This window comes from Rissa tridactyla, chromosome 5 (assembly GCF_028500815.1).
Source record: "Rissa tridactyla isolate bRisTri1 chromosome 5, bRisTri1.patW.cur.20221130, whole genome shotgun sequence".
Lineage (NCBI taxonomy): Eukaryota > Metazoa > Chordata > Aves > Charadriiformes > Laridae > Rissa > Rissa tridactyla.
Window position 1 is genome coordinate 55395392 of NC_071470.1, and position 25493 is coordinate 55420884.

The 25493-nt window shown below is 40.7% G+C and overlaps 1 protein-coding gene across 4 annotated transcripts in view; it reads left to right on the forward strand.

The window, feature by feature from the left end:
- The window catches only part of NFKB1 (nuclear factor kappa B subunit 1), a 65313-nt gene that overhangs the window by 27422 nt on the left and 12398 nt on the right, over positions 1 to 25493 (forward strand). For all 4 annotated transcript variants that reach the window (XM_054203816.1, XM_054203813.1, XM_054203815.1 and 1 more), the window contains exons 6-17: positions 3854 to 4002; positions 5552 to 5715; positions 6517 to 6675; positions 7386 to 7490; positions 9356 to 9447; positions 10043 to 10181; positions 12645 to 12767; positions 13806 to 13895; positions 14806 to 14997; positions 17734 to 17875; positions 22807 to 22921; positions 24822 to 25023. In XM_054203816.1, the coding sequence (XP_054059791.1) occupies positions 3854 to 4002; positions 5552 to 5715; positions 6517 to 6675; positions 7386 to 7490; positions 9356 to 9447; positions 10043 to 10181; positions 12645 to 12767; positions 13806 to 13895; positions 14806 to 14997; positions 17734 to 17875; positions 22807 to 22921; positions 24822 to 25023 (1672 nt within the window). The remainder of the gene's footprint in view (positions 1 to 3853; positions 4003 to 5551; positions 5716 to 6516; positions 6676 to 7385; positions 7491 to 9355; positions 9448 to 10042; positions 10182 to 12644; positions 12768 to 13805; positions 13896 to 14805; positions 14998 to 17733; positions 17876 to 22806; positions 22922 to 24821; positions 25024 to 25493) is intronic.

The following is a 25493-nucleotide window of genomic DNA, read 5'->3' on the forward strand; positions in this document are numbered from 1 at the left end:
AATCAGCTCCATCCCAGAGGCTGAGTAACCGATTGCGCAGAGGTGTGCCCGAGCTAATGAGCACCATCTCTCTGCGGATGAGTTTGGACATTGTGCAGTTCAGCATAGGAATCGAAGCTGCATACCAGTTAGGCAGCCCTAAACCCAGGCCCCTGAACAGGAGAACTGCCCATCCAGGCATGTCCTGGGGCTATCCCAAATTATACCGCAATTTGGAGATAAGCGTTCGTATTGAAATCGGGGATTTCAGCGCATACTTCAAGTTCAGGAGGGGAATTTATGGAAAATTAATCAAGTTACTTTGTTGATGAGCCTTCTCGGTGAAGAAAGGAGCAGCATATTTGCTTTTTTCTCACCATAGGAATTAAATTGTAGAGTGATAGGTCACTGATTACAAGTTAAAAATTCATTTAACAGCTGAATTAAGGAATAGACATGAGACAAGAATGAGCAAACTTTTTTTTATAACTCTTTACCCCACTTAAAAACCTGTACTGAACTAAATTCAGACAAAGCTAAATGCAGTGAGATTTGTGGTTTTTCACTGTTGTCGTTAATTTGGCTGAACACGGGGCTCCGAGTCCCTTGAATTGGGCTTCTAAAGCAGAGCACCTAACTCATATTTTTAGCATGGGAGTGAACCTCACATTCAGAGGATCAGATTTTCAGCTGCCGTTGGTTTAAGTTACTTTACATTGCTGCTGCTTAGACCTCTGAGTAAGTATTCAATTGCCTAAATGATTTTACCACATCTGAAATATTTTGTCTTAAACTAGCAACTGAAAAAAAAAAAGATGCTGCTCTGTGAAAATACACTGTTTATAAAGAGTGAGTGATGCCTCATCCACGGAAGACTTTTTGTACGTGTGTATTGAGGACAGCAGTAGTCACACTGAAGGTTAGGCAGGATTGGGGCTATAGGTGCTACAACAAAGTAATTAGAAAGAGAAATGGTTACTTTTGTCGTTGCTGGCTTTGTAGGTTTGACGTGGTCTTTTCCATCATTTGCTTTCTGTCGTTGACCAGTTGGTTTCACTTCTTGCTTTGTGAGAGTAACTGGAAAAAACATGTTTGAAGTAGGAAAACGTTCTTACAAACTTTTTGTCAAGTTTCAGAAACTATAAAAAATTGGCTAGGGTCCGGACTGCAGGAGGATGTGAAATAACTGAAAAAACTTTCAACTCTTGTTTTGAAATTGACTCAATTTCAAGTTCACAGGGTCCTTGTAATCTCTCAGACAAATCTCTCTCAAACAGAAACAGCAGATAAATGTGAGCCTGCAGCATTTTAACTTTATCAGATTAGATCAATCGAATGCTGCTTCAGTACAGGATGTAATCAAGTATTACAGCTATGCTCTTCCCAGGAACTCCTTATTTTCTTTTTTCTCTCCTATCTTTAATTTGAAGTTCAGTAGCTATGTTTTTCAGACCACAGCTCTGATTTTGAGCAGTACAGTACAGACATGCTATCTCCCTCTCATATTGAGTATATATTTTTGTGTGAACACCATAATCCTTAGTTTTCTGTAGATATTCAGCATTATAATATACCCTCTATCTTTTAATGCCTTTGATGTGTTTTTTAAGTTCTTATGTAAAAGGTGATAGTTATTTGTATATCTTAGTGACAGAATAAATTTTAAGGTATTCTGAAATTGTGGTGTCAATGATTCAGAAACACTGAAAAATTCTTTGAGACTTAATTTGTAGTACCTAAGGATATTTAACCCCTGAGGCTAGTTTGCTGGGCACCGAGATAACCCAGATATCTCAAAATCAAGTAGGAAAGTCTGTCTCTAAGAAATACAGGTAGGAAAAAATTCAGGGACATTCTGTAGTTTTTGCAGCATAGGACATCAGAGTGGATGACAAAAATAGTCCTTTCTTGCCTTACGACCTACATAAGGTATTACGTTTTAAGAATTCTTTTGTTTTTCCCCTGAGATAAGAGACTACAAAGATCATGCTGAGCTGAGTAAGAGGGGGAGATCGCAATCTGGTTACCGCCGCAGTTACATGTTCTGCTTTCAGAGACTGGAAAGTCCTTGACGTGCAGCAGTCCTACCTACAGTTTCACTGTGGTTTCTACAGCTGATGAAGGATTGTCTTGAACTTTTCTGATGTGATACTAGAACACGCATGTTACTCATAATGAATATAACACTATAGATAGATATGCTGGGAACTTTATAGCAGGGAAAGGCTTGTTTAGTGAGGGATAAAATGAAAATATTTTTTTTAAAGCTCCCCTGTTGAAAAGTTAATTGTAGTAGTGGTGGTGACATGCAGTACCAAACACGATCATTTTTCTTTTTGGATGACTTAGTGAAACTCACATAGGGATCTCTTCATTTTCCCACTGCTGGTAAATGGTGGAGAATGGTGAAGCAGTGATTATTCTGCATCTCTGTTGTTGTTTCAGTCCAGGAGGCATTACAATTTGTAAACAAGAGAGAAACATGAGTACCCCATGTTTTGTATTTTAGAAACTGCCGCTTGTAAAATGCACATTAATGTGCAGTATTATACAGTTAACTAGCAGGCAGTGAGTAATGAGAGAACTTTTGCACACCTGTTCCTCCTGGAACAGCTTTTTCATGGTTGGGATTTTTTTTTGCTTTTAGCAGTGAATGGGAAGATGGGGAGGGCACACGTTGTATGTATGCAGAGTGTTTTAGCTGTGATGGAATGGGTTCAAGAGAGGGGTTAACTGGAGTGAAGGAAGCTAGCAGGACTTAGTAATGTGGTGAAATTGTGGCAATCCCTGGTTATCAGTGTTTTATCAACAATATAACCTTAAGTATTCAGTTCATCACTGTTTCATCACTTTAATGTTTACCGTGATCCTTTAATACTGTAGTTGATTAGATCTATAAGTCGCTGTAATACAAAGAACTTTGCCCAAGGCAAATTAGAAGAAAAATTAGAGGAGGAGGGAAAAAACCCAACATTGATAAAAGGGTTAATTAAGTGAATTGGAAGGGAAGGTAATGTTTGCTTTTTTGAAAGCGGGGTAATTTTATATTCAGCATAATTTGAAAGTGGTGCATAACCAATAACTGACTTGAAAAGTATTATTTGTGAGGAAAGAAAATAAAATTTTAGATTTTTAAATTTTAAATTTAAATTAAAAAAGCTATTTAAAAAGGTATGGTGATTAGAAACTACAACAGGGGGAAAAAGAGCTTTGTAGTCTGCCAGAGTTGGCTACACTAAGGAACCCAGTTTATCATAGTTCCAGTCCTGCAAAATCTTAGGTGGGGGTTTAGCGTATATCCTCATGTATGCTAAGGGAAATATTTACTGGACTGGGTAACGTGTATTGATGTAGCATATTGAACTAAGAAAATACCTATGAATATAGAATTAATTCCTTTTAAAATCTAATAATATTTTTTTTAATTGGACAAAATAATGCAGGGGGTTTTGTTAAATATGTACATTTTCTGTATGCTTCTTAATATTTAACAGTGTTTATTGTGAATTCAATGTACTAATTGAAATTTAAGGAGAGCAATGTGGATTAACTGGCCAGGAGGTAAAACTCAAATTCATAATTTGGGAAACAGAAGGTTGCTTTCCTTTAGCTTTGTTTTATTTCTTAGCTTTTTTGGTCACTACTCCTGTCATTTGTATGTCAAGTTTAATTACAAAAAAAAGTATTGGCTTTTCTTTGTGATGATCTGGTACAGTTAGTTTTTCATTTGTCTTAAATGAGGAAATGCGTATGTGTTTCTCCTGTGTAAGTCTCATTGTACTTAACTGACAGAAAACACTCACCTGGAATCATTACTTGTTCCATTTTAAAAACCAAACAAACAATCCCACATTTTTTTCATATTTCTTTACAGATCTGCAATTATGTTGGACCTGCAAAAGTAATCGTCCAGTTAGTTACTAATGGGAAATACGTCCACTTACACGCTCACAGTTTGGTGGGTAAATTTTGTGAAGATGGAGTATGCACGGTTAACGCAGGACCTAAAGATATGGTTGTAGGGTAAGTCTGTCAACTCGTTTGTAAAGCCGGGCTAAGGGAGAGAGAATCAAGCGTAAACACTGTAAGGAGCAATACAGAAATACTACTAAGAGGCAGCTAAGTGGAGCACTAGTCTTCATGCTCTGATCTGTGTTTTGTTTGTATCTTAAAAAGAAAAATAAATGGGGTTTGTGTTTACCTTTGTAGAATTTGCCCTAAGCAAGCTAAGTAGATTTAAGCGAATAATTTTCACTTAGGATTTGTAGGGTTTCAATCCCTTGGTGCACAATCCAAATTTGTATTCTAATCCCATTCTTTAAAACATAAGTAGTTTCAATCAAAGAGAAGGGACCATGAAATTACTGAAGAAGAGCTTTTGTTACCATTTTGATCAATATTTTGCTTTTGCTGAAATCTGCCAATAGGCATATAGGGAAGAGAAGAGCATTAAGAAAATAGGGTTAGTAAATTTGAAATTAATGCAAGACACGTATAAACATGAAAATACTAAATGAGTCAAACTTTTTAAGTTTAAAGCAGTAAGGTTGTAGTGAAATTGTAGTTGGTCTGTTCTTGTTTAATTTAAAAGAATAATTGTTTATATCAGTAAATGGGAGCTGAGGCTCCTGTCTATGTTTTCAGGCTTAGATCAGGTTTCATGCTGGCTGTGAGTTTTAGTTCTGTGATCTCAAGAATGTCTTTGTTGGTGAAGAAGATGAAGTTTAAAAAGCTGAGAGGGCTGGGAGAGAGAGATTCTTTTAAACTGTAACTTTTGATGTCCAAGCCCAGTGCGCTAACTTTACCAAGCACAACAATTTAAATAGCTTTATTTGAAATGCTCCTTTTCATCTTGAAAAGTTTGGCTCATTTCCTAACCTGTCTTGTTTTTCATCAGATGTTTAGAAACAGCTTTCCTATCCTCAATTGACCCACATGAAAATCGAGTTATTGTCTTGTTTTCATACTTCCAGATCTAATTGATTTTTAAATGTGCCAGGAAATTTTTACAAAAGCGAATCCTATATTATGGAAGTTTTCATTCAAATAGATACCTGAAGTGTCTTGCTGAATGTCCAGAGCTTTGCTTAAAACATTTCCTTTGGAAAATGTTGCACTGTTTTTAGCTTCTTTGCTTGCTCTCCAAATCATTTTGAACGGATGGAGCTTATTCTGAGCAGTTGCTCTGCATAACAGCCATATAGAATGACATATTAATATCATTGCCAAGACAGAGCAAACAAGGTGTGACAACCAGATTTTCAAATGTTTTGTAAGTTGCTTCCACAGTGCAGGTCTGAAACCTAATAGATTACTACTTATGCCATGGGGAAATCCCATGCACCAGTGCAATCGCTGCCATATAATTGTCCACATTTTACATGTTTTGTAAGCTTGGATGAATTTTTATTGCTGGAAAATTTGCCCTGAAGAATTAATAGTGCCTAAGTAAGCCTATAGAGCCCTTCCGTTGACTTCAGTTGTGTAGCTGCCTCTGGTAAGAGAGAGACTGCCTGCTGCAGGTTTGGCGTAAAGCTTTAAGAAAATACTTCCCGTGATCAAAATTCGGCAGGTTTGCGAATCTTGGAATACTTCATGTCACAAAGAAGAAAGTGTTTGAAACTCTGGAAACACGCATGATAGATGCTTGCAAAAAAGGATACAACCCGGGACTCTTGGTGCATCCTGAACTTGACTATCTGCAGGCAGAAGGATGTGGAGACAGACAGCTAACTGGTATGTAGAAATGATGGCCTGATTTTAATAGGCCTTTTACTAAAAACAGGTTTAGCTTCTGAAAATACAGATTCTTAGCCAGAAAAGGGCCTTGGGTAGGAAAACAGCCTATCGCTATGTGCTTTAAGAGGTGGTGTGTTGTTGCTGTGCTTTAGAGAATCTGAAAGAAAGAATCTCTGCTGTCAACACACGCTTGAGAATGGAGCAACTTCCTTCCATAGCTGCCTCTGCCCACCTCTGCACCTGTATTTCCTTGCTCTTATCCTGTTTAATAAGCTGATAAATAGAATAATTTTGCATTATTGCTGCAAGACATGATATCCTTCAGTAATTTGGGGACCGTCTTTTGAGAATATTGTTCCATTCAGCTGCATTTCACCCATATCCCCGTAAAACCTGTGGTCTACGTTTCTTTCAGGCACTGTATAGAGGGGCCAGCCTTCTCTTCATCACTCTAATACCAGGAATTCAAATGTCCTTAGTGGTGGCCTTTGTCCTTTTCGCAACCTTTATAAATTGAGAGCAGAAAACAGTCATTTTCTATATGTCTCTTAATTGTATACCTTATCTTAAATAACATCTGACGCACAAACTGCGAGATGAATGCAGTATATTGTGAATAGTTGCTCCTCTCTGCTTAAAAAGAGAGAAGCTGATGGATACTAAATGAAGAGGAAAACATTTCCTTGCTATTGGTGCCTTTTGATTGTAATGGAATGACAGTTTGGAAAATGCTCTCTCTGTTTTGTTACGAGTCCCCTGCCGCTTATGTTAATTCACCTGTCTACTTATCGGTTCCAGAACGTGAAAGAGAAATTATTCGTCAGGCAGCAGTACAGCAGACTAAAGAAATGGATCTCAGTGTGGTGCGTCTGATGTTTACAGCTTTTCTCCCTGACAGTAACGGTAGTTTCACAAGGAGACTTGATCCTGTTATATCAGATGCAATATATGACAGCAGTAAGTATATATGGCTTTAATTAGTTTTTTAATAAGGGGCAAGCTTTTGTATGTACAAAAATGATATGTAGATATTGCTATACATAGACTCATGTAGCCCTGTTGCTTTCCTGTTATTTGATCAATAACAAGTGGTCGATGTATGAGTGCCTCCATGTCTGTCCAAGTACATATGGTATCATTCTGGTTTTTAATAGATGGTGATGTAAGCCATAAAGGAGGATTTTATTTTGCTGTTAGCACGTTTAATCCTGCCGCTTTTGTTATGAGGATTTTGTAAACTCTTGTTATATTCATAAGAAGTGCTTGAATTTTGCAGGGTTTTCAGTTCGTTTCTATGACAAACGGTTTGTCACACAAGATGTGAAGGGAAAAAAAACAACTTTGCTTCAATCCTGTTGAGAATTTGACACCTTTCAGTTTGTTGGCTATCTGCTTGTCCTTGTTTTGTGAGCCTAACACAACCAGAGTTCTCAATGCATTTCCTTTAGACCTGTCAGTATTTGAGCTATGTATATCTCTCAAATATATATATAAAATATATATATACCTGTTGATTTATTCATGTTTAAAAAAAGCATAGATAAATTTAGGTAGGTTTTATTGGAGGCTTGTCTTTCTAATGCATTTCTATGTGTTGTGCTTAGGTTTTTTTGAAATCTAAAACTGTTATGAAGGTAAGCGTTTTTTTTAATCTTTCCTTTCCATAGAAGCTCCCAATGCCTCCAACTTAAAAATCGTAAGAATGGACAGAACAGCAGGGTGCGTAACAGGAGGGGAAGAAATTTACCTTCTCTGTGACAAGGTTCAGAAAGGTAAGAGTCCTAAGTATCGTAAGGCACACCAGGGTGTTCACATGGAGTACATGTGAAACCCGCTCTGCTGCCTTAGTATTCTCCTGCCCTGATAGTGCAGCAGGATTTGTAAGCACTCAGCCTTTCTAGAAGCCAGGCCAGCAGTCCAGAAAATGAATAAATCAAAATAGCCTGTTTCAAAGCAAATTCAGCTTGTGTTGCCTCCACAGAGACCATGTGATCATTTGTTCTTCTCAAATTTCTGCCCTTGCCCATGTTCTGGGTTTTTTGTGGGTAGTGGGTCCTGGGTAACGTTTGACTCCATTAAGTAACACCTGCTCTGCATTATTCTGAAGTTTCTGATTTATTATTAAGTTCCTGATTATAAAGAGTAAGTATGAGCAGTCTCTACTAACCACCAATGGGAACTGAATGTGTTCAGCACTGCTGCTAGTAACTTCATTTTTATGTATATGCTAGTGGTAGAGATTACTCGGTGTAAACAGATTCTTCTCACAGACTCCTTTTGGTAATTTCTGGTCGTGGCTATGAGTGTGTCAGGATTGGGCAGTGCGGATTTGGATGCTTTGTTTTTGGATAGGAAGGTAATGGTTAATGTGGTTGGTTGTAGTATTTGGGCTGAACTAAAAAGAAAAAATGGGAGTGAGGGAAATCCTTTGCATTTTTCAGCTCTAGGTAATACCTGTGACTCCCTGGTATAGATTACATGGTGGAGCAGGTGCCCTGTTCTCGTCTGTTTGGAATCAGTCCCTGCACATGTTATTAAAATTACACTGATGTTCGTTGTTAATACAGGCTGTCCTTTTCCACCTCTCTTTCTTGCAAATGTTCTTTTACCACTTAGGAAAAAGAGGCCTTTGAAAAAAGCTGTTTTCTTTCAGTAGTGTGTATACCCTCTGCTATCAGAAGGACTGAGATGAAACATAACTCTTTTGCACAAAATAAATAAATAAATGTCTGACTCAGTGGAAGCCCTGAGGTGGGGTTTCCCCTCAGCTGGATCGGGGTTTCCCCTGACCTCATTGCTCTCAGAAACCTCCTGCCTGAAGGAACTTGAGCATGCAGGACAGCAGGACTGGAAGTGGTGTTTCACAGTCTTGAGACAAGCAGGTGGTGGATCAGAGGAAGCAGTCTGTCTGCTCCAAAAGCCTGTCCTGTGTCAGTCACCCTAAGAGAGAATAGGCTTTTTTGAGTTTTTTCTCATAGGTGTGCTCGGGGAGGAATATGCTAGTGTGATATTTCCCAGCTTCTCCTGAAAATATAAATAAATAAATACAAAGGGAATGAAAGAAAATTTGTTTAGAGGAGCAGAAGCCACATCATGTGTTTCTGGCCTGTGCTGTGTTTGGGGGATGAGGGATCACTGCTGACGTGCCGCTCACTCACACCCTTGCCGTGTCTCTGAGCTGCAGCTCCAAAGTGGCGCTCTGCCAGCAGCAAGCGGAACTTGAGCTGTGGCACTTCAGGTTTTGCTACAGTTTTTTTGAACTGAAACTGTTGGAGGAGAGAGGGTGGTTTCTACGTTTCACGCTTCAAGTTCTCCCCTCCCTACATGTTTGTTCCAAATAAAGCTCCTCTGGAATGTTTTATAGCCCTAGAATAGGAAGAGGTAGTGAACGTAGTTCTCCTTTTACTGCTCAGTAAATAGAGAGCAACTTCAGTGAAGTCATTGCTGATCTAAAATTGATGTCAAAACTGGATTATTTATGATGTTTTCATAAAATGGATAGAGATAATTGATGTATTACTCATGTAATCATCCAGCCAAAAAGTAACCATGTTGATTTTATCTGAAATAAACTTAGCTGAAAGTAAAAAAAAAAATGCACAAACAGCCCAAGGAGTGCTTCTTTCACTCTTTGCAGATGATATTCAAATACGTTTCTATGAAGAGGATGAGAATGGTGGTATGTGGGAAGGCTTTGGAGACTTTTCTCCTACAGATGTACATAGACAGGTAAGTAACAGAGCACTGGTCATTTGTTAATGATCTTCTCAACTCTGTAAAGTGGGATTCTGTTATAATTAGTACATTAGGTGAAAGCATCTGTATCCCTTACTAACTACTTCTTTTGTTGGTTACTTCCTAATAATAATACGATCTTAACTGTTCTTTAAAGACGCACATTAGGTAAGTAGGCAGGTTAGGAATAGAGCGCGAGGAAATTGGGAGATAGGCCCACTGCTTTAACATGCAGCAGTGTAAATTGGGATAGGATATATAAAAAAAAATCTCTCAGAGCTCCTGTGAACACACTGAGAAAGCCACAGAATAGATACTAAATGATATGGGGACAAACAGTGCAGTACTTACATACGTGATGTGGTGGTACTTTGCACAGCAGTTCTTTCTTTCCCAAAAGGCTCTAGGACTCAGACTCAAAAGTGCAACTGAAAACTAAAATGGAAGTTTATTATTGTAGCAGCCGCTTGCCAAGAAATTTTGCCTCCCAAGCCATGAACCAACTGCTACAAAATAACACAAATATAAAAGCAAAGTTGTCCAAACCCATGCTCCACGATAGATGTGCTTATCATTGTTTCCTTCACAGTTTGCTATTGTGTTCAAAACACCCAAGTATCGAGATGTCAATATCACAAAGCCGGCATCTGTATTTGTACAATTGCGTCGGAAATCTGATCTAGAAACAAGCGAACCGAAGCCTTTTCTCTACTATCCGGAAATCAAAGGTAATTCATTAAACCTGTTTTATATGTTGGAAACAGAAACTGCAGGGTGCCTAGGAATGTTTTTAATAGGATAGGACTTGCTGGATGAGGGATTTATTTTGTAGTTGTTATTTTTAGAAAATAGAATATTTGCCTCCTTGTTTTGTGCAGAGCTAATATGAAAAGCTGTAGCTCTGTCATGGGTTTGTAGGTTTTTTGTTGGACTGGTAGGCAGTAAATCCATGACAATGTTCCTAGTGAGGCTTACTCCCTGCGAGTTTCCTATATGCATGCATGCCTGTCCATACAGTAGATGGCACTCTCTTCCTCTGAGTTTCTGCAAAATAGTATCTGAGGACATTTTACTGTCAGTACTTTCAGATGAAACCATAAACCAAAGACTAGTTGGTATCTGGTGGAAAAAGTACGGCTTTTGCAGTTCTCTTCTTTTAACATCACGCCTCACAATTTCACTGCTGTTTTTGAATTTTCCAATTGCCTGTACTAGTTAAGTAAGCCCAAGGCACTTCTTGTGAGAGCAGGGAGGGTGCTGTTTCAAGCTCTTGTGTTAAAATATTAGTCATTAGCAGAAGTAGAATAGTTGGCGGCATCAGACCTGCTTCCTAAATTGTTAGTGAAAAGAAGTTTAACTAGCAGATCTGTGCCCTTTAAAGCCTATATTTGGAATGTTTGACATGAATAGCAGCACCAATCACGGTTTTAAATATCAATAATGTTAGTGATATGGAAATGCCTTGAGGCCCAAGTCAGAATTGGTGTTTCATTGTACTAAGACGGTCTTTCTGCTTAATAGTTTACCTGCCTGCAGGTTACACTGTTATGTCCTAATCTTGCACGTTTTCAGTGCCTAACTTAGAGCTGTATTGAAATCAATACCCTGTCAAAATCTCTAAATATGTGTGCATCAGTGATAATGGACTAAGGTCAGCTGAGGAGGGAGGGATGTCAGTTGATGTCCAAAGGAATCTACTGTACCCCTATTATAATAAAATAGCAGAAAGTGTGTATTCAGAAAAACTTCCAGAGTTGCTAGAGAATTTTGTATCAGTAATGATTTCAGGACTCTCTTGCACAAATTTTCTTGAAAGTGAAGTGTACAACTGCAGAGCAAAGTTTCCAGATTTGAAGCAAACCTCTTTTATGCGCTTCTTAATGGAGTAAAATTAATTCAGCATGATGTGCGGTTTTGGATCTCCTACACAACCTAATCATAAAATTACCATTTAGGGCCTGTTTTTTCCCCTTGTTGCAAGTGTCCACACAAACTTAGACACGCGTATGTGGATTTTTTGTTTGTTTCTCTGACTAGATTGCTCTCTAGAGTTTTCTCTCCTCGTCAGTGTGAGTATGCCTGGTGCGTGCATGCATACATACTTACAGATCATGTATGCCTGGAAATAACGCACTTGTACTTTTCAATGTACTGTTTCATGTATTCAGCTCCCTCATTTGATGCACTGACTGGTGTGCCTGTGCATGAAATTTCTTTGTGTCATATGGCTGTTGAAAACTACTAGATCGTTTAATGAACAAAGGATATTTTGTTCTTTCAACAGTTCTACTGGATTTTAACTCCTGTAATGGTTGTATCCCTACTTTTGTTGCTGTTGTCGTGATGTTTTCACTTTCCCCGGTCACTGGGATACTTCTTTTAAGTCTCTGTTTACTGCTTTCCAGGGGGGCTAAGTATTATTTTGTACTTAACGCTATAAAATATTTAGGCTTTTTCTTCTACTGCTGCTCAGCATGGTTTGACAGTGTTATGTCCTGCCTGAAAATAAGCTATCTTTGTTCTAGTGTTTTTTCTGATATTTTAAGTAAATCATGTCAAGCGGATGTTTTCACCATTTCTTGCCATCCTTACCCTTCAACAAAAGTCCAAAGGGCACTGCAGGTACTCTGCACTGGAGTTGCAGGAAATCAAAGTGCCTTGTGATTTGCTGACCCTTTGATAAGGGTCCATTTCAGAAGTAGATTTGCTTAGCAGAAGAGCCTGTGTGTATAATCCCCAAAGGAAATTTTCTTGAACAAGTTTGTGGTTCGGGGCACTTGTGCTGGTTTATGACTTGCCTTAGACATAAAAGAATTTGGGGACCACTGATTTCCAGGGCTCTAAGTACATGAGACACTTTTGAAGGAAACTCTGAGCCCCATAAGACACCTCTGCACGTTTCCCTCCCAGTCTGAGCGCAAGGCACCTGACATAACTAAAGAGACCATGCTGGCCCAAGTGATCCTGATGGTCTGGCTGGGGATTTGGCACTAGCTTGTTTCTCACAGGAATTCTCACTGCTCCATTACATACAAAGTTGTTCTGTTATTTGGAGCCAGAAGAGAGTTGACTCTTCTACAGCACTCTGCATTTTCCTTTATAAACTAGTAAACTTTAGTAATGCTTTCTGTAGTCTGTGCATGGCCGTTAGTAAGAGTGACTCCTTGTCCCATCTATTCCTTCTAACCCAGATAAAGAAGAAGTGCAAAGAAAACGACAGAAGCTCATGCCAAACTTCTCTGATGGTTACGGTGGAGGCAGTGGTGCAGGAGGCGGTGGCATGTATGGAGGGGGAGGTGGCGGTGCTGGCTCTGGTAAGGCAGCAGTTTTGGACAAAGAGGGGAAGGGCTTCTACTTTGAGAGCAGGACAGATGTTTTTTCCAATTTTTAAAATGTGATGAGGATTTCATTGTTTTCTAGGTAGATAAAACCTGACTCTCCTGTCTTTGTAGCAGTGTTACTCATTTCAGTCAAGCATCTCCTTGTTTTCTAAATAATTCTGCAGCCCCTTTGCCTTCCTACTTGTAGATGAGGCTTGTAGTGACTTTTTTTTTTCCTCTTCCTTGAAGCCTTAAGTCACGGATAAGGCTTTTCTAGTTGAGGGAGTTTGAGTCAGAAATCCATCATACCTTAGCTTTGTTGCTTCCTAGGGCCTCAAAGACACTTAGCTCAAACCAGGACAGACAGCTCAGCTAAGTATCATCTTGGATGCTCACAATTACACAGGTTCTTAATTATTTCTGGGACCAGGAATGGAATTTGGCAAATGAACCCTGTTAGTGTAAAGAACTATTAAAAAATTCTGGATACTGTTTAGTAAATTTTCTACTATGCTCTACCTGTTGAAGCCAGAGCATATCTGAGATGCAGGATCCGTAAGAGCATTCCTTTGATTCTTGCAGCAGAGCATTAAAAACCTCTAGGTCAGCAAATGTCATCTGAACCACAATACCTTTGCAAACATTTTTGTAGAGCAGCGCTTTTCAAACTGTTCCATGTGTTGCTAGCAGCGCATCTATAACAACACCAGAATACAAATTTGTTGCAATCACAAAGATTCAAAAGCAGAGAGGTAGCTTGTGAATCTCAGCTGAGTTTTAGATGAAGTGACAGTACGTTTGTATGGTCTTATGGATGTTGGGATAGAGAGTGTCACTAGCCAACCATCTAGAATTTCTTTGAAGTGGGGGAGGGTTCGCCTTCAGTCTGGAAAATTCATTTTAATCAGATGGAATAAAGCAGAATGTATGTAGAAAACATTTCAGTTCTTTAGGATCAGTGTTCTTCCAGATGGTGTTTTCATTGCTTTAAGGTGTAATTCTATTAATTCTTAATCTTTTTCCTTTCTTTAGGGTTCAGTTACCCTTCATATGGATACTCTGCTTTTGGAGGGATGCATTTCCACCCTGGCACAACAAAGTCCAATGCTGGAATGAAACATGGTAACAGTTAAAATGTCATTGGATTGACTTTGACCATCTTTATTTTATTCTACAGTACACTTCTGAAGCGTCATGCAGGTCTAGCTTAGTGTGCTGAGGAGGACTATTTTTTTTCACTAGAATCAGTCTCTTTTCTAGAATCTCTGGCAGCAGAGGGGTTTGTGTAGATTATACTGCCCTGCTTCTCTTTAATTCTCTCTGAGTCTGCCTTAAAAGCTGTGTGCATGTTCCTTTTTACTGCTAATTCCTGAGAAGCAGTCACCAAAACCCCTCCATGTGCTTCAATGTCCAGTGTATGTTTTGAGCAACAGCCCTTTTGCTTGCTTGAACATGCTGATTACAGGTGACCCAAGGACCAGACCAGAGAAAAGGTATCTGCCTTTGTTGCCACAGTCTGGTACCACACGGTAGTGCAGAGAAATAACATAAAAGTCAATGGAAAAGGTTGAGTTAATAAGAGCAGCATTCTTGGCTTCCTAAAGTAGGGAAATCATTTCAAGTCTACAAGTTGAATACTCTGTAGTTATTTCCAAAGTCTTATGATTGAATTTGCTGTCAGAAAAATGAAAGTAAATCTGAATAATTCTGTTAGATTTCCTGGGAATACCTCAGACTTGCATTCTTGTACCATAAAAAGAGAGGTATATCTATTACTGTTTATAAAAGATTATCTTTAAAGCAGGGGCTGTCAAAAACATAACATCACTTTAGAGCAAGTTACTTTGCTATGACTGTCCATGTGCGTTGGCATCTGGAGCATTATGTTTCATTAGTGTTTAATGCTAACACCTATGTTAAAGTAAATTTTTGTATTGAGTTCTTTAGGGTTTGGTTTTGGCTAGTTGAGCTTTATCACTTGCATAAAAAAGCAACAGTATTGGACACTAATGACACTAATTTTTGTTTGAAGGACTATCAAATAGCACAGCTGAACAAGATGGGAAGAGCTCTGATAAACAAAGTGACAAATGGGACATGAAACGTGATGTGAAAGTGGTAACTATGGAGAGGAACGAGTGCAGAACCTCTGGTGATGATGATGAGGAGGAGGATGCTTCTTCCTGTAAAACTGAAGTAAATGAAGCAGATCACAGGTGGCAAGGTAAGTGAACAAGTAAATGTATTTAGGGTGGATCAAACTGTAGTATGGGCAAAGCTGCTGTTAAAGGCCTGGAAATTCCATAAACGTCTGCTTGCTCTTTTCAAAATATGATAATGCCTCCTGGAGGAAACAGGAGGGATTCCGTTCCCCCAAATCTAAGGTCCCATCCCATACATGGTTCTGAATATAATCTTCCACCTTTTTACTCCTACTGGGCAACTGAGCTGCTGCTTGTCATGCAAGGAGAAGAGGTAGCGTAGCCTGCTGGGTGCATTTAACACTGCTTTATAATAAACCTGTAGGAGGAACACTGAAAGCAGTGAAGGTACACAGTGTACAGTTCAGCAGTTGACATGGCTTTGATATTTGATGGGCTTTAATGGATGAGGAAATTGATGTTGGCGAGGTTTTTGCAGTGGTTCTTCCCTGCAATTCTACTGTTAAATTGCATGCAAAGTAGCATTAAAGGTTTGAATTTAAAATGTAAATGTATGTGTCCCCATGTGACAAATGCACAGTAAAATAACACCGTTGGGTAGTGAAGTCTTATACATGCAACTGGTGAACAAAAGGGGAGGAAGGCGAGAGTAGTCAGTAGAAATGATTTAGCAGTAGAGTTGTAAAATATATGAAGGCTACAAATCAATCTTTCCCAGACAGTAAGACTTCCTTTTCCTAGATTGTTTTTTAAAAGAGTTGATGGTGACTTTTTAAAGGATTTGAGTAATCATGCCTCTCATAAAATTAAAAAGACAATAATTGGACTAGAGAGACATGGTAGTGGTAGGAATTGAGCAGGAAGGAATTTTTTGGTTTTGGATTTTGTCAAGCGCAATATGATCAGGCCACTTCTGTTGTTCCCACCTTGGTCAGGGAGAGGGCACATTATCCTGTGTGTACCAGCACCGTGCGATACTTGCTATCAACAGCACTAGAAGCTGTGGCTTGGGAAACCCAAGTCACGCGGTAGATGAGTTGTAGTTGTATAAACCTCTGAGGTGTAGTTTCTTGTGATCTGAGAAACAGATGGTGCTCCTGAGCAAAGCTGAAGAACTTGCTGTTTGCAGTTCTGGTTGTGATAAATCCCATGACTGATTTAGAGAGCAAAGTCCTTTGCAGATATGTGAAGAAATAATAGTGTCCATTTAACAGCCGCCAAGGAGGGGCCTGAATTGTTGACCTGGTTTCCAGGTAATGAACATTGTAGGCAGGAAGTTGAATGTTTCTTTTCATTAACTATTATAATGGCATGAAAAGAGGCAATTTCAAACTCCATGTTACATGAAATACAGATGCAGAACAGGCTGTATGAAATGGCTACTGCAGGTTAGAACATTTGGATATTAGACTAAAAGATGCAATCTTATAGTATTTTGAAGGATATCTTTTTTGTGTGCTTGATATGAGAAACCAGGGAGGTTCAGCAGCCAGTTTTTTGGACTTTGGAAACGTCTGTAATGAGAAAAGACTGAATTGCTTAACACCCTTTACCCTGGATATATATCTTGAACATAACATCCATTTAATGCTATTATTTCATGGTAAGAAATAAATAGCAAATATAAATGTATCAGCCTGGGCATATAATATGGGAACTGCAGTGATGTATTGGCTAAAACAATAAGCTTCATGGATAGTTGACTATGTCTTTGGCTTACAGAAATGATGTATTCATGTTCATCAGGGATACGCTTCTAACCCAGTCTAAATGCCTGGGTTTGTGTAGCTGGAAATCCTGGGTATTCTCTTTCTGTGTGCTTTAAATGACCAAGTCTGTTATACTTGTTTGCTGTTAGTAATTTCTAACCTTACAAGGTTTTATAGAAACACAAAACTGTTCAAAATACAGGCTGCTTTCAGATTATACTGCTTCCCAGAATGATGATTGTGGTTTGAAAGTTCATCTGTTTCATTTTCGCTAGATTCTTGCTGATACAGAACCACGAAGGTATTGACAGAGTAGCTGGGGTGACTTTCTTCCACAAATGAGTTTCTTTCTTCCCCTTTCTCCCTTTTGCCTCCCCACCATGACAAATTCTGGTTTTTGAAATCTCAATGGTTGTACGTTTTATAAATCTAAAATCAGGATACTACAAATACTAAGCATTGTAAACATTGGAATGTTTTAAACAGGTGAACAGACTCTCTGTAAGGGAGCTGTAAAGCTCTCTGCTTTACTCTCTGCTGCTGCAAAGCGGGAGAGACTGCATGGTTCGAGTAGGAGAGGGGGCACAAAGCCCTGTGTTTATTCCATAGCCTTTCTGTGAGTTTCCGTGCAATATTTGACAGGTCACTTGGGCGTCTTGTGCCTCAGTTTCCTCAAGTCTAAACTACTCAGAACTGCATGGGAGGTTCTTTTAAGTGCACTATGGACAAGTGGCCTTAGATGTCAGTTGTTTCTAAGCAAATCCAAGTTCCTGCTCCTTTTGTCTCATTGCACACAAGTGCACATCAACGCAATTACTCAGTGCCATGCAAAATAAAGGTAGCTTCCAGAGTTTGTTCTCAGGATTCCTGCTGCCTGAATGCTCAGCGTGCACATAGTTTTACTTCCCAGGGACTCATTCCCCCTATCCTTACCTCTCAGGAGTAATTAGTAACCTGCCTCGGTGAATCAGTAAATAATGTTTGGTGGTCTGCACTTCGTATTTCTTTGGCAGCACAAATGCTTGTCAAGAGAAGGTGGTGTTGCAAGGAAGACAACCAAACTGATGAAGACAAAACTTTGTGTTGCAGATGGTCTGTTCCTGGAGAAGGCCATGCAGCTTGCCAAGCGTCACTGCAATGCTCTCTTTGATTATGCTGTAACTGGGGACGTGAAGATGCTGTTGGCTGTTCAGCGCCATCTCACTGTTGTCCAGGATGATAATGGAGACAAGTAAGTTGGCCTCTTGTCATGTTTTTGGTGGCAGAATGGTGTAGTCAATTTGTTCCGTCCCCTAACGGTTCTGATCATGGATTGCAGCACTGCTCTAATCAAATACATACCATTCTCCTTTGTGCTGCTTGGGAGAGGTACAGCTGCAATGTAGACAGTTTTGTTGCATTTGCTGGAAAGTCACACCACAAAGTTCACTGATTACCTGTCAGAAAGTAATCTGGTCATTGAGGGTATTGTTGAGCTTGTTGTGAGTTTGTTTGACTTCTTTTACTTAAAATCTTGACTGAGCATGAAGTGCTATGCTTGCATTGTGATACACAGTTGATGGGAATCCTCGGCTTGGTGCTGGAGGAGAGTGCCCTGCTTTTTATTCCATGCAAGCCCTTCGTAGGAAGCTTTAAGTTGCAGGTACACCGGGAGATGTAGAAATAATAGGTGGAGGGTCCATGCCACTTTTCTCCCACTGACACCAAGTTCTTCCCAGAGGACAGCGTTTTGCTTTTGCTTACATCTCTACTGTACTGTTGTCTTCTAAGAGATTGCACAGATGTTTGGGGCAGACTTGGCTGCTAGTATTTGCTTATCAGGCCTTCAATAACGTGAGCTGGAGTAGTAATCCATTTTGTTCCTCTGCAGCTTAAGCAGACTTTGTGGGCCTCATAGTGAAATACAGTGACAAACTAATGATTGGTAGTTATGTAAAAGCAAAATCAACGGAAGTGGCTCTGAATGCACGCAAAGATAATCTCTCTTGAATAAGCAAGTGACGTTCTCACATCCTCACTTTTTAGCTGGCAGGCTTTGGGCAGGCCCTGTGCAATCACTTAGGTTTCCTTAAACTGCAGTATTTTGTACAGTAGAAGCCATAGAAGCCTTAAGGTGTCTAGCTATATGGAAAATTACAAGTGACTGAGACGTGCTATCCCACTGTTCGATTACTCTGAGAGAGGCTACTGCTTTCATTCCACTTTCAGTGAAAATAGGCCTCAGATGACTGATAAACAACATACACTAAGGACTGCAAAATTGGAGATAGCTACTTTACTTGCTTTGCTTTCCAATTGGCAACTTAATGTCTGCTTTGAGGAAAACAGGAGTATGAATGAGGCTGGAGCTAGCAACAAAATCTGCTAGCACTTTGGACAATACAGCTTCTGTGTTTTACAGAAGAAAAAGCAGGGGTAGAGGAGTATTGAGCAAGTAGGACCTGCATTTAAATATCAATACAGTGTCCCTCAGATTTGGACTTGCAGGGCATTTCCACAAAGTCAAAATACTTTTCAGAATGATGGTAAATAGTTGTTTTCTTCCTGAATCAAGAAGTACCTGCAAGTATGTGAGGCTCAAGCTCATGTCGTCTTCCTCCTGGAATGGATTTTAGTCTGTGAGCATGTAATACATCTAAATTACTCTGCAGCTTTTTAACAAAACAAAGTTTTGGTGACTGTCTTCCAGCCCCTTACCAACTTCCAGCTCCTTTAACCAACCAGGAGCTGGTGTGAAAGAAAAAAAAGGTCAAAAATCATAAATCAATTTCTCTAATTTTCACTTTAATCATTAAAATCATATGGCAAAAACCATAAAATTTTTGCTTAAGCCTTTAAAGAAATGTTGCTGTCAACAATTTTGCTCATCTTTTGTGAATGTAGTATGTAGGGAATGAAAATACCTTTAATGGGACTCTACCGTTGTGTTTTATGGCTTTGAGACAAAATAAGTTAATCTGTGATCAGTGTATATTTACAGTGGGCACTGGGTAACAGCAGCTGTTACTGCATTTATACCAGTACCACTGCTCTCCAGAAGCCTGATGGTGTTACGGCACTCTGCCTCCGCAGCAGTGCTGAAATGCATTTTTTTTGAGGTAGGACTGTTCCAGGAGGAAGTAGTCAATGATCTGCTTCTGCACCTAGACACGCACAAGTCTATGGGGCCACATGGGTTTCACCCAAGAGTACCCAGGGATCTGGCGGGAGAGCTCACCAAGCCTCTCTCCATCATTTATCAACAGTCTTGGTCAACAGGGGAGGTACCAGGTGACTGGAGGGTGGCTAATGTGACGCCCATCTACAAGAAGGGTCGGAAGGAGGATCCGGGGAACTACAGGCCTGTCAGCCTGACCTCGACACCAGGAAAGATCATGGAGAGGATCATCTTGAGTGAGCTCTCACGGCAAGTGCAGGGCAGCCACAAAATCAGGGCCAGCCAGCATGAGTTTAGGAAAGGGAGGTCCTGCTTAACCAACCTGATCTCTTTCTATGACCATGTGACCCGCCTTCTGGATGTGGGGAAGGCTGTGGACGTTGTCTATCTGCACTTTGGTGAGGCCTTTGACACCGTCCCCCACAGCATTCTCCTGGAGAAGCTGGCGAATCATGGCATAGACAAGTGTACTCTTCGCTGGGTTAAAAACTGGCTGGATGGCCGTGCCCAGAGAGTTGTGATTAATGGGGTGAAATCCTCTTGGCAGCCGGTCACCAGTGGTGTCCCTCAGGGCTCAGTTTTGGGGCCGGTTTTGTTTAATATCTTTATCAATGACCTGGATGAGGGGATTGAGCGCACCCTCAGTAAGTTTGCAGATGACACCAAGCTAGGTGGGAGAGTTGATCTGCTTGAGGGTAGGAAGGCTCTACAGAGGGACCTGGACAGGCTGGATCGATTGGGCCAAAGCCAACTGTATGAGGTTTAATAAGGCCAAGTGCCGGGTCCTGCACTGCGGTCACAACAACCCCAAGCAACGCTACAGGCTTGGGGGAGAGTGGCTGGAAAGCTGCCCGGCAGAGAAGGACCTGGGGGTGCTGGTGGACGGCCAGCTTAACGTGAGCCAGCAGTGTGCCCAGGTGGCCAAGAAGGCCAACAGCATTCTGGCTTGTACCAGGAATAGCGTGGCCAGCGGGAGCAGGGAAGTGATCGTGGCTCTGTACTCAGCACTGGTGAGGCCTCACCTCGAGTACTGTGTTCAGTTCTGGGCCCCTCTGTACAAGAGGGACATAGAAGTGCTGGAGCGTGTCCAGAGGAGAGCTACCAGGCTGGTGAGGGGTCTGGAGACCAGGTCATGTGAGGAGAGGCTGAGGGAGCTGGGCATGTTTAGTTTGGAGAAGAGGGGGCTGAGGGGAGACCTCGTTGCCCTCTACAACTACCTGAAAGGAGGTTGGAGGGAGGTGGGTGTTGGCCTCTTCTCCCAGGTGACTAAGGACAGGACCAGAGGAAATGGTCTGAAGTTGTGGCAGGGGAGGTTTAGATTAGATATTAGGAAGAATTACTTTACTGAAAGAGTGGTCAGGCACTGGAACAGCCTGCCCAGGGAGGTGGTTGAGTCACCATCCCTGGAGGTGTTTAAGAAACGTCTAGATGTGGCACTTCAGGGCATGCTCTGAAGGGCAGAGATTGTAGGTTGTTGGGGGTTTTTTTGGTGGTTTTTTTTGTGTGTGTGTGTGTGTGTGTATGGTTGGACTCAATGATCTCAAAGGTCCTTTCCAGCCATGAAGATTCTATGATTCTGTTTAAGAAATGGAATTGCCTGCCCTTTCATGGTCTAGCCAGCATGTCTTTCCAGCATCACGTGTAGTGGCAGGGTAAAATTAAAATACTTGCTACAGGAAAGAGAACTAAATTCAGTAGAAGAGCAAATTTGTTTCTGAAGTGAGATTTGGAAATAGTGTCAGCATGATAGAGCATAATAAGAAGCATCTACCAGAGAGCAGAGCAACAGGTGTTTTACGGTAGTGGTGGGACTGTTTGAACAGCACAGGAGAGTTGAAGGAGGGAAAGTGCCGTGGTACTGCCTGTGGCAGTGTCCAGAACCAATAAACGGCCCCTTTGAGGGTGAGTTTGTTTTTTCCCTTTTTAAAATATCTTCCAGGTTTGAGTGCTCTTAGTCTCAATTTTAAGATGACTCTATGCCCCCCGTGGCAAGGAACTTCTTTTTATTTTTCTGATGAAAGTGTAGATCTGAGTATATTCAGGTATTTCTGGAGCAGCGTAACAAACACACCACATGTCCTGTGTTGATATTGTGTGTCGGCAGCAGTATGCTCAAAAGATGAGTCTGGAAGTTGGCCAGCATCTGCTAAGGGAGATTTTGGCAAGGTATGTTTCAAAACAAAGGGCATGGCTCTGAAATGAAGTCTCGAGGGAACAAGACAACTCCAGCTCTGTTGGAGAGGGGTGATGGGATTCATAACGTGCTTTTTTCCTGGTGCGGTTTTGCAAGTACAGCTGCTCTGGCTGGTGGTGAAGGACCTGGCTCTGGAGAAGAGCACGGGAAAGGCCGTTGCATTAACCTGGTCAAAGTGGTGAAGTGTCTTGCTATGCAGAGTCGCTCATGTCCCACAACAGGTGTTTCCTTTGGCATGACGTCTCTGGCCACTGCTGCAAATCCTGTGGCTGTTAGTCACTGGGCCAGAGTCCTTAGTCATTTTTCTGTTTGATGTTTGAAAACGAAGAAAAGAAAAACCCACAGACCTGGGGAAACCCCCAAGGGAAAATCTGCTTTGATGGCAGAGAGGCCTGTGGAAATTCTGAAGGAAGGTTTTGGCAGTAAGAGGTGCTCATCTGCTGCATAATTCAAAGCATGAAAAAAATAAACTGCCAAAGAATCTGTGGATTTCAAACAAGTTCTGAAACAATTATTTTGTGCTAGGAAGTTTGTATTTATTAGACTAGTAGTTAACGTTTTGCTCAGGGACAACAAAAGCCATCCTGACGCTACTTTTGTGATTGAAGGGTTAAACAGTTACCTTCTGATGAGCTTTTTTTAATCTTGGGATTCATTTTAGGTGCTGATATTTAGTGCTGAAATCGTGACCTCTAATAGTCAAGTGTTTATATCAGTAAGGATTCAATCATATCTACAGCAAAACCTTAAATTTTTTTTAATAAATTTGAAAATAGTATGAATTTGTTCATCTGGTTTTTGTTTGTTTCAGTGTCCTTCATTTAGCAATTATCCATCTTCGTACTGAGCTGGTGAAAAACCTCTTGGAAGTGATACCTGATTTCAATTATAATGACATCATTAACATGAGAAACGACCTTTATCAGGTAAGCTGTTGTGGTGGTGTAAGTGTTGTTGATTGTTCAGCCAGCAAAAAAGAAATTACAGAATTTAGCACCCTCTTATTTTTCTTCTGTTGTTGGGCTGAGCCCAGCTCAGATTGTACTACAAACAAGTTTAGAATCACAATGATGTATTGTGAGGTGGTTGGAGGAGCAGGAGCCTTTTTTCGCTGTTTTAGTTCATGACTCCCCTTGATGTTAACAGAAACGCTCCATGGGTTAATTGTACGACAGGCCAAAAATAGGACATGCTTGAGTTTGTGTCTTCATTATTTGGCTTCTGTGTTATTAAACCAGCGGTGTGGATTACAGTGTGCCAACTCTGCGCTCTTCTGACCTTTCTAGCATAGGATAACTCAGGATCATGAGTCAGTGGCTGCGTCATCAGTTATCTGTAGGCATGTGGAAGCTGTAACAACCTATGCCTTCCTACAGCCCAAATGGTTTTTGTGCCCATCACATGAGCACCAAAATTTCCCTTTCACTTCTAGATTCGCGTTGTAGCAAAACCAAAAAAAGCCCATCCCCACGTCATGTACCTAGTAGGAAAAGAACTCTTATCTGCCAGGCACAATTCTGTCTCCTCAATATCTATGACAGAGTCTGAGGATTTTGTATTGTAACTCAGAGAGGCTTTAAAAAGAGGCGTGGAAACCTGCCTGGAAAAGAATCTCTTCAACTGTGTGCACCATTGGGTTGTCCCAAAGGTAACCAGCTGGACCTTACACAGCAGCACTCCGACATTTGTGTAGTTTCTTTTCTGTGAGCAGTAAAGGCAGGGTTTTATTCTACACAGGTAATCCCAGAGGGTTTATTTTGACTTTTTTGTTCTCTTTCACATTCCATTTTTATGCTTATATAAAGCAAGTTTGAAATGTGGAGGCTGGTGAAAGCAAGCAAAGATTCTGAACTGAATCCTGCGCCCTCTGTGTAACAGGAACAGGAAGCAAAGCTGTGCTCCACACAATTTCTTGTGTGGAGCACAAGAAATTCTACACAATCTCTAACTATCGGGACCTCTACAGCTCTTCCTACCTTCTACTTAAAGCTTAAGGCAGTGGTGGGAGGGAATGTGGGCTTGGGCTAGACTTTTCCTTCTGTACAGGTATTCCGAAAGCTGAGTCGTACATGTACCCTATAGATTCAGTAATTAATTGCAAATATGTTGACAAATGTATTGACAAACAGAAGCTTATTGTACAGACCTGGAATTAGTCTTTTTTTATAGTCCTCTGTTAATATAAGGAAAATGATACAGAGATAGAATCTTACGCAATTTTTAGATTATTTGAGTGTTGGAAATATGATTTCCCAAACCTTACTAGAATGTTTACTGTTTAAATACATAAATTTTTGAGGATGTTCTACATGATGCTGTTCACTGGCAAGACTGTCAAGTATGCAGTATACAATTTACCTTTGGAAATGCCGGAAACCTGTTGGCCTGAGCGCCAAAGGCGGGTTTGAGCAGGCCCTGGAAAGAGCAGGTTCCCTCTGTGGCATGAACTTGGCTATGGGGCAGCTGGAAGCAGGGTTAGAGTGTCTGGGGGACACAGGGATTACCGCATTTCCGAAGTCCCTTGCACCACAATGCTCGAATAGCCAGATCAGTGCCCTGGTTTACAGAGCAGGCAACGTCTTTGTTCCTCCCAAAGTCCAACTGCTGCCACTGCCTTGCAGGCAGCTTTTATTTCCAGTAAGTAGAAACCCTGTTTGTAGTATGCAGTAGAAAAAAAAGGTACACATACGCCAGCTTTTCATTTCTGTTAGCTTTGAAGTGGAGTAACATCTTCTGACACTAGGAGCTTTTAGGGATTTAAGAGATTTCTGTAGAGGTGATGTAGCCATTGTTTATCTTCTCATGGCTTACTTCTGTCGCTTCTAGACCCCCTTGCACCTGGCAGTAATCACAAAGCAGGCAGAGGTGGTAGAAGACCTGCTGAAGGCTGGAGCAGATGTCAGCCTTCTGGATCGCCATGGTAATTCTGTCTTACATTTAGCTGCTACTGAAGGAGACGACAAGATTTTGAGTCTACTCCTCAAGCATAAGAAGATATCTCCAATGGTCGACCTTTCCAATGGTGAAGGTATGGAAAGATAATGGCTGTATTTTACACTCACCTACTGGACAAGCACACCTCAATTTCTGCCAACACAGGTAGATACAAACCTTGGAAACGGCATCTATCTCCATGTTGTACCTGCTGTCCTTGGCTTTTCCATGCCTGCAGTCACAGATGAGAGAACACAGAGGTGTAGCTTGCCTGGTTATACAGACATGATTGGTAATGGCCACATGACACAGCATGGATTTGAATTTTTGTTAGCGTATATTCTTTTTAATCTCACAAAACTTCAAGCACTGTGTTCCTCCTGAGATACCTTATGCAACCACTGTTTTTAAAAAAAATCCCCCCAGAAGAAACTGTTTCCTCCTCTCTAGTGAATGAAATCCCCTCAAAAATAATTTCTGGACCAGTGTCAAGTTTCGTATCTGGTACTTTGTGACCATAAATAATTAGAGCCTGTAAAATAACCACAAAGACACAATTCTCCT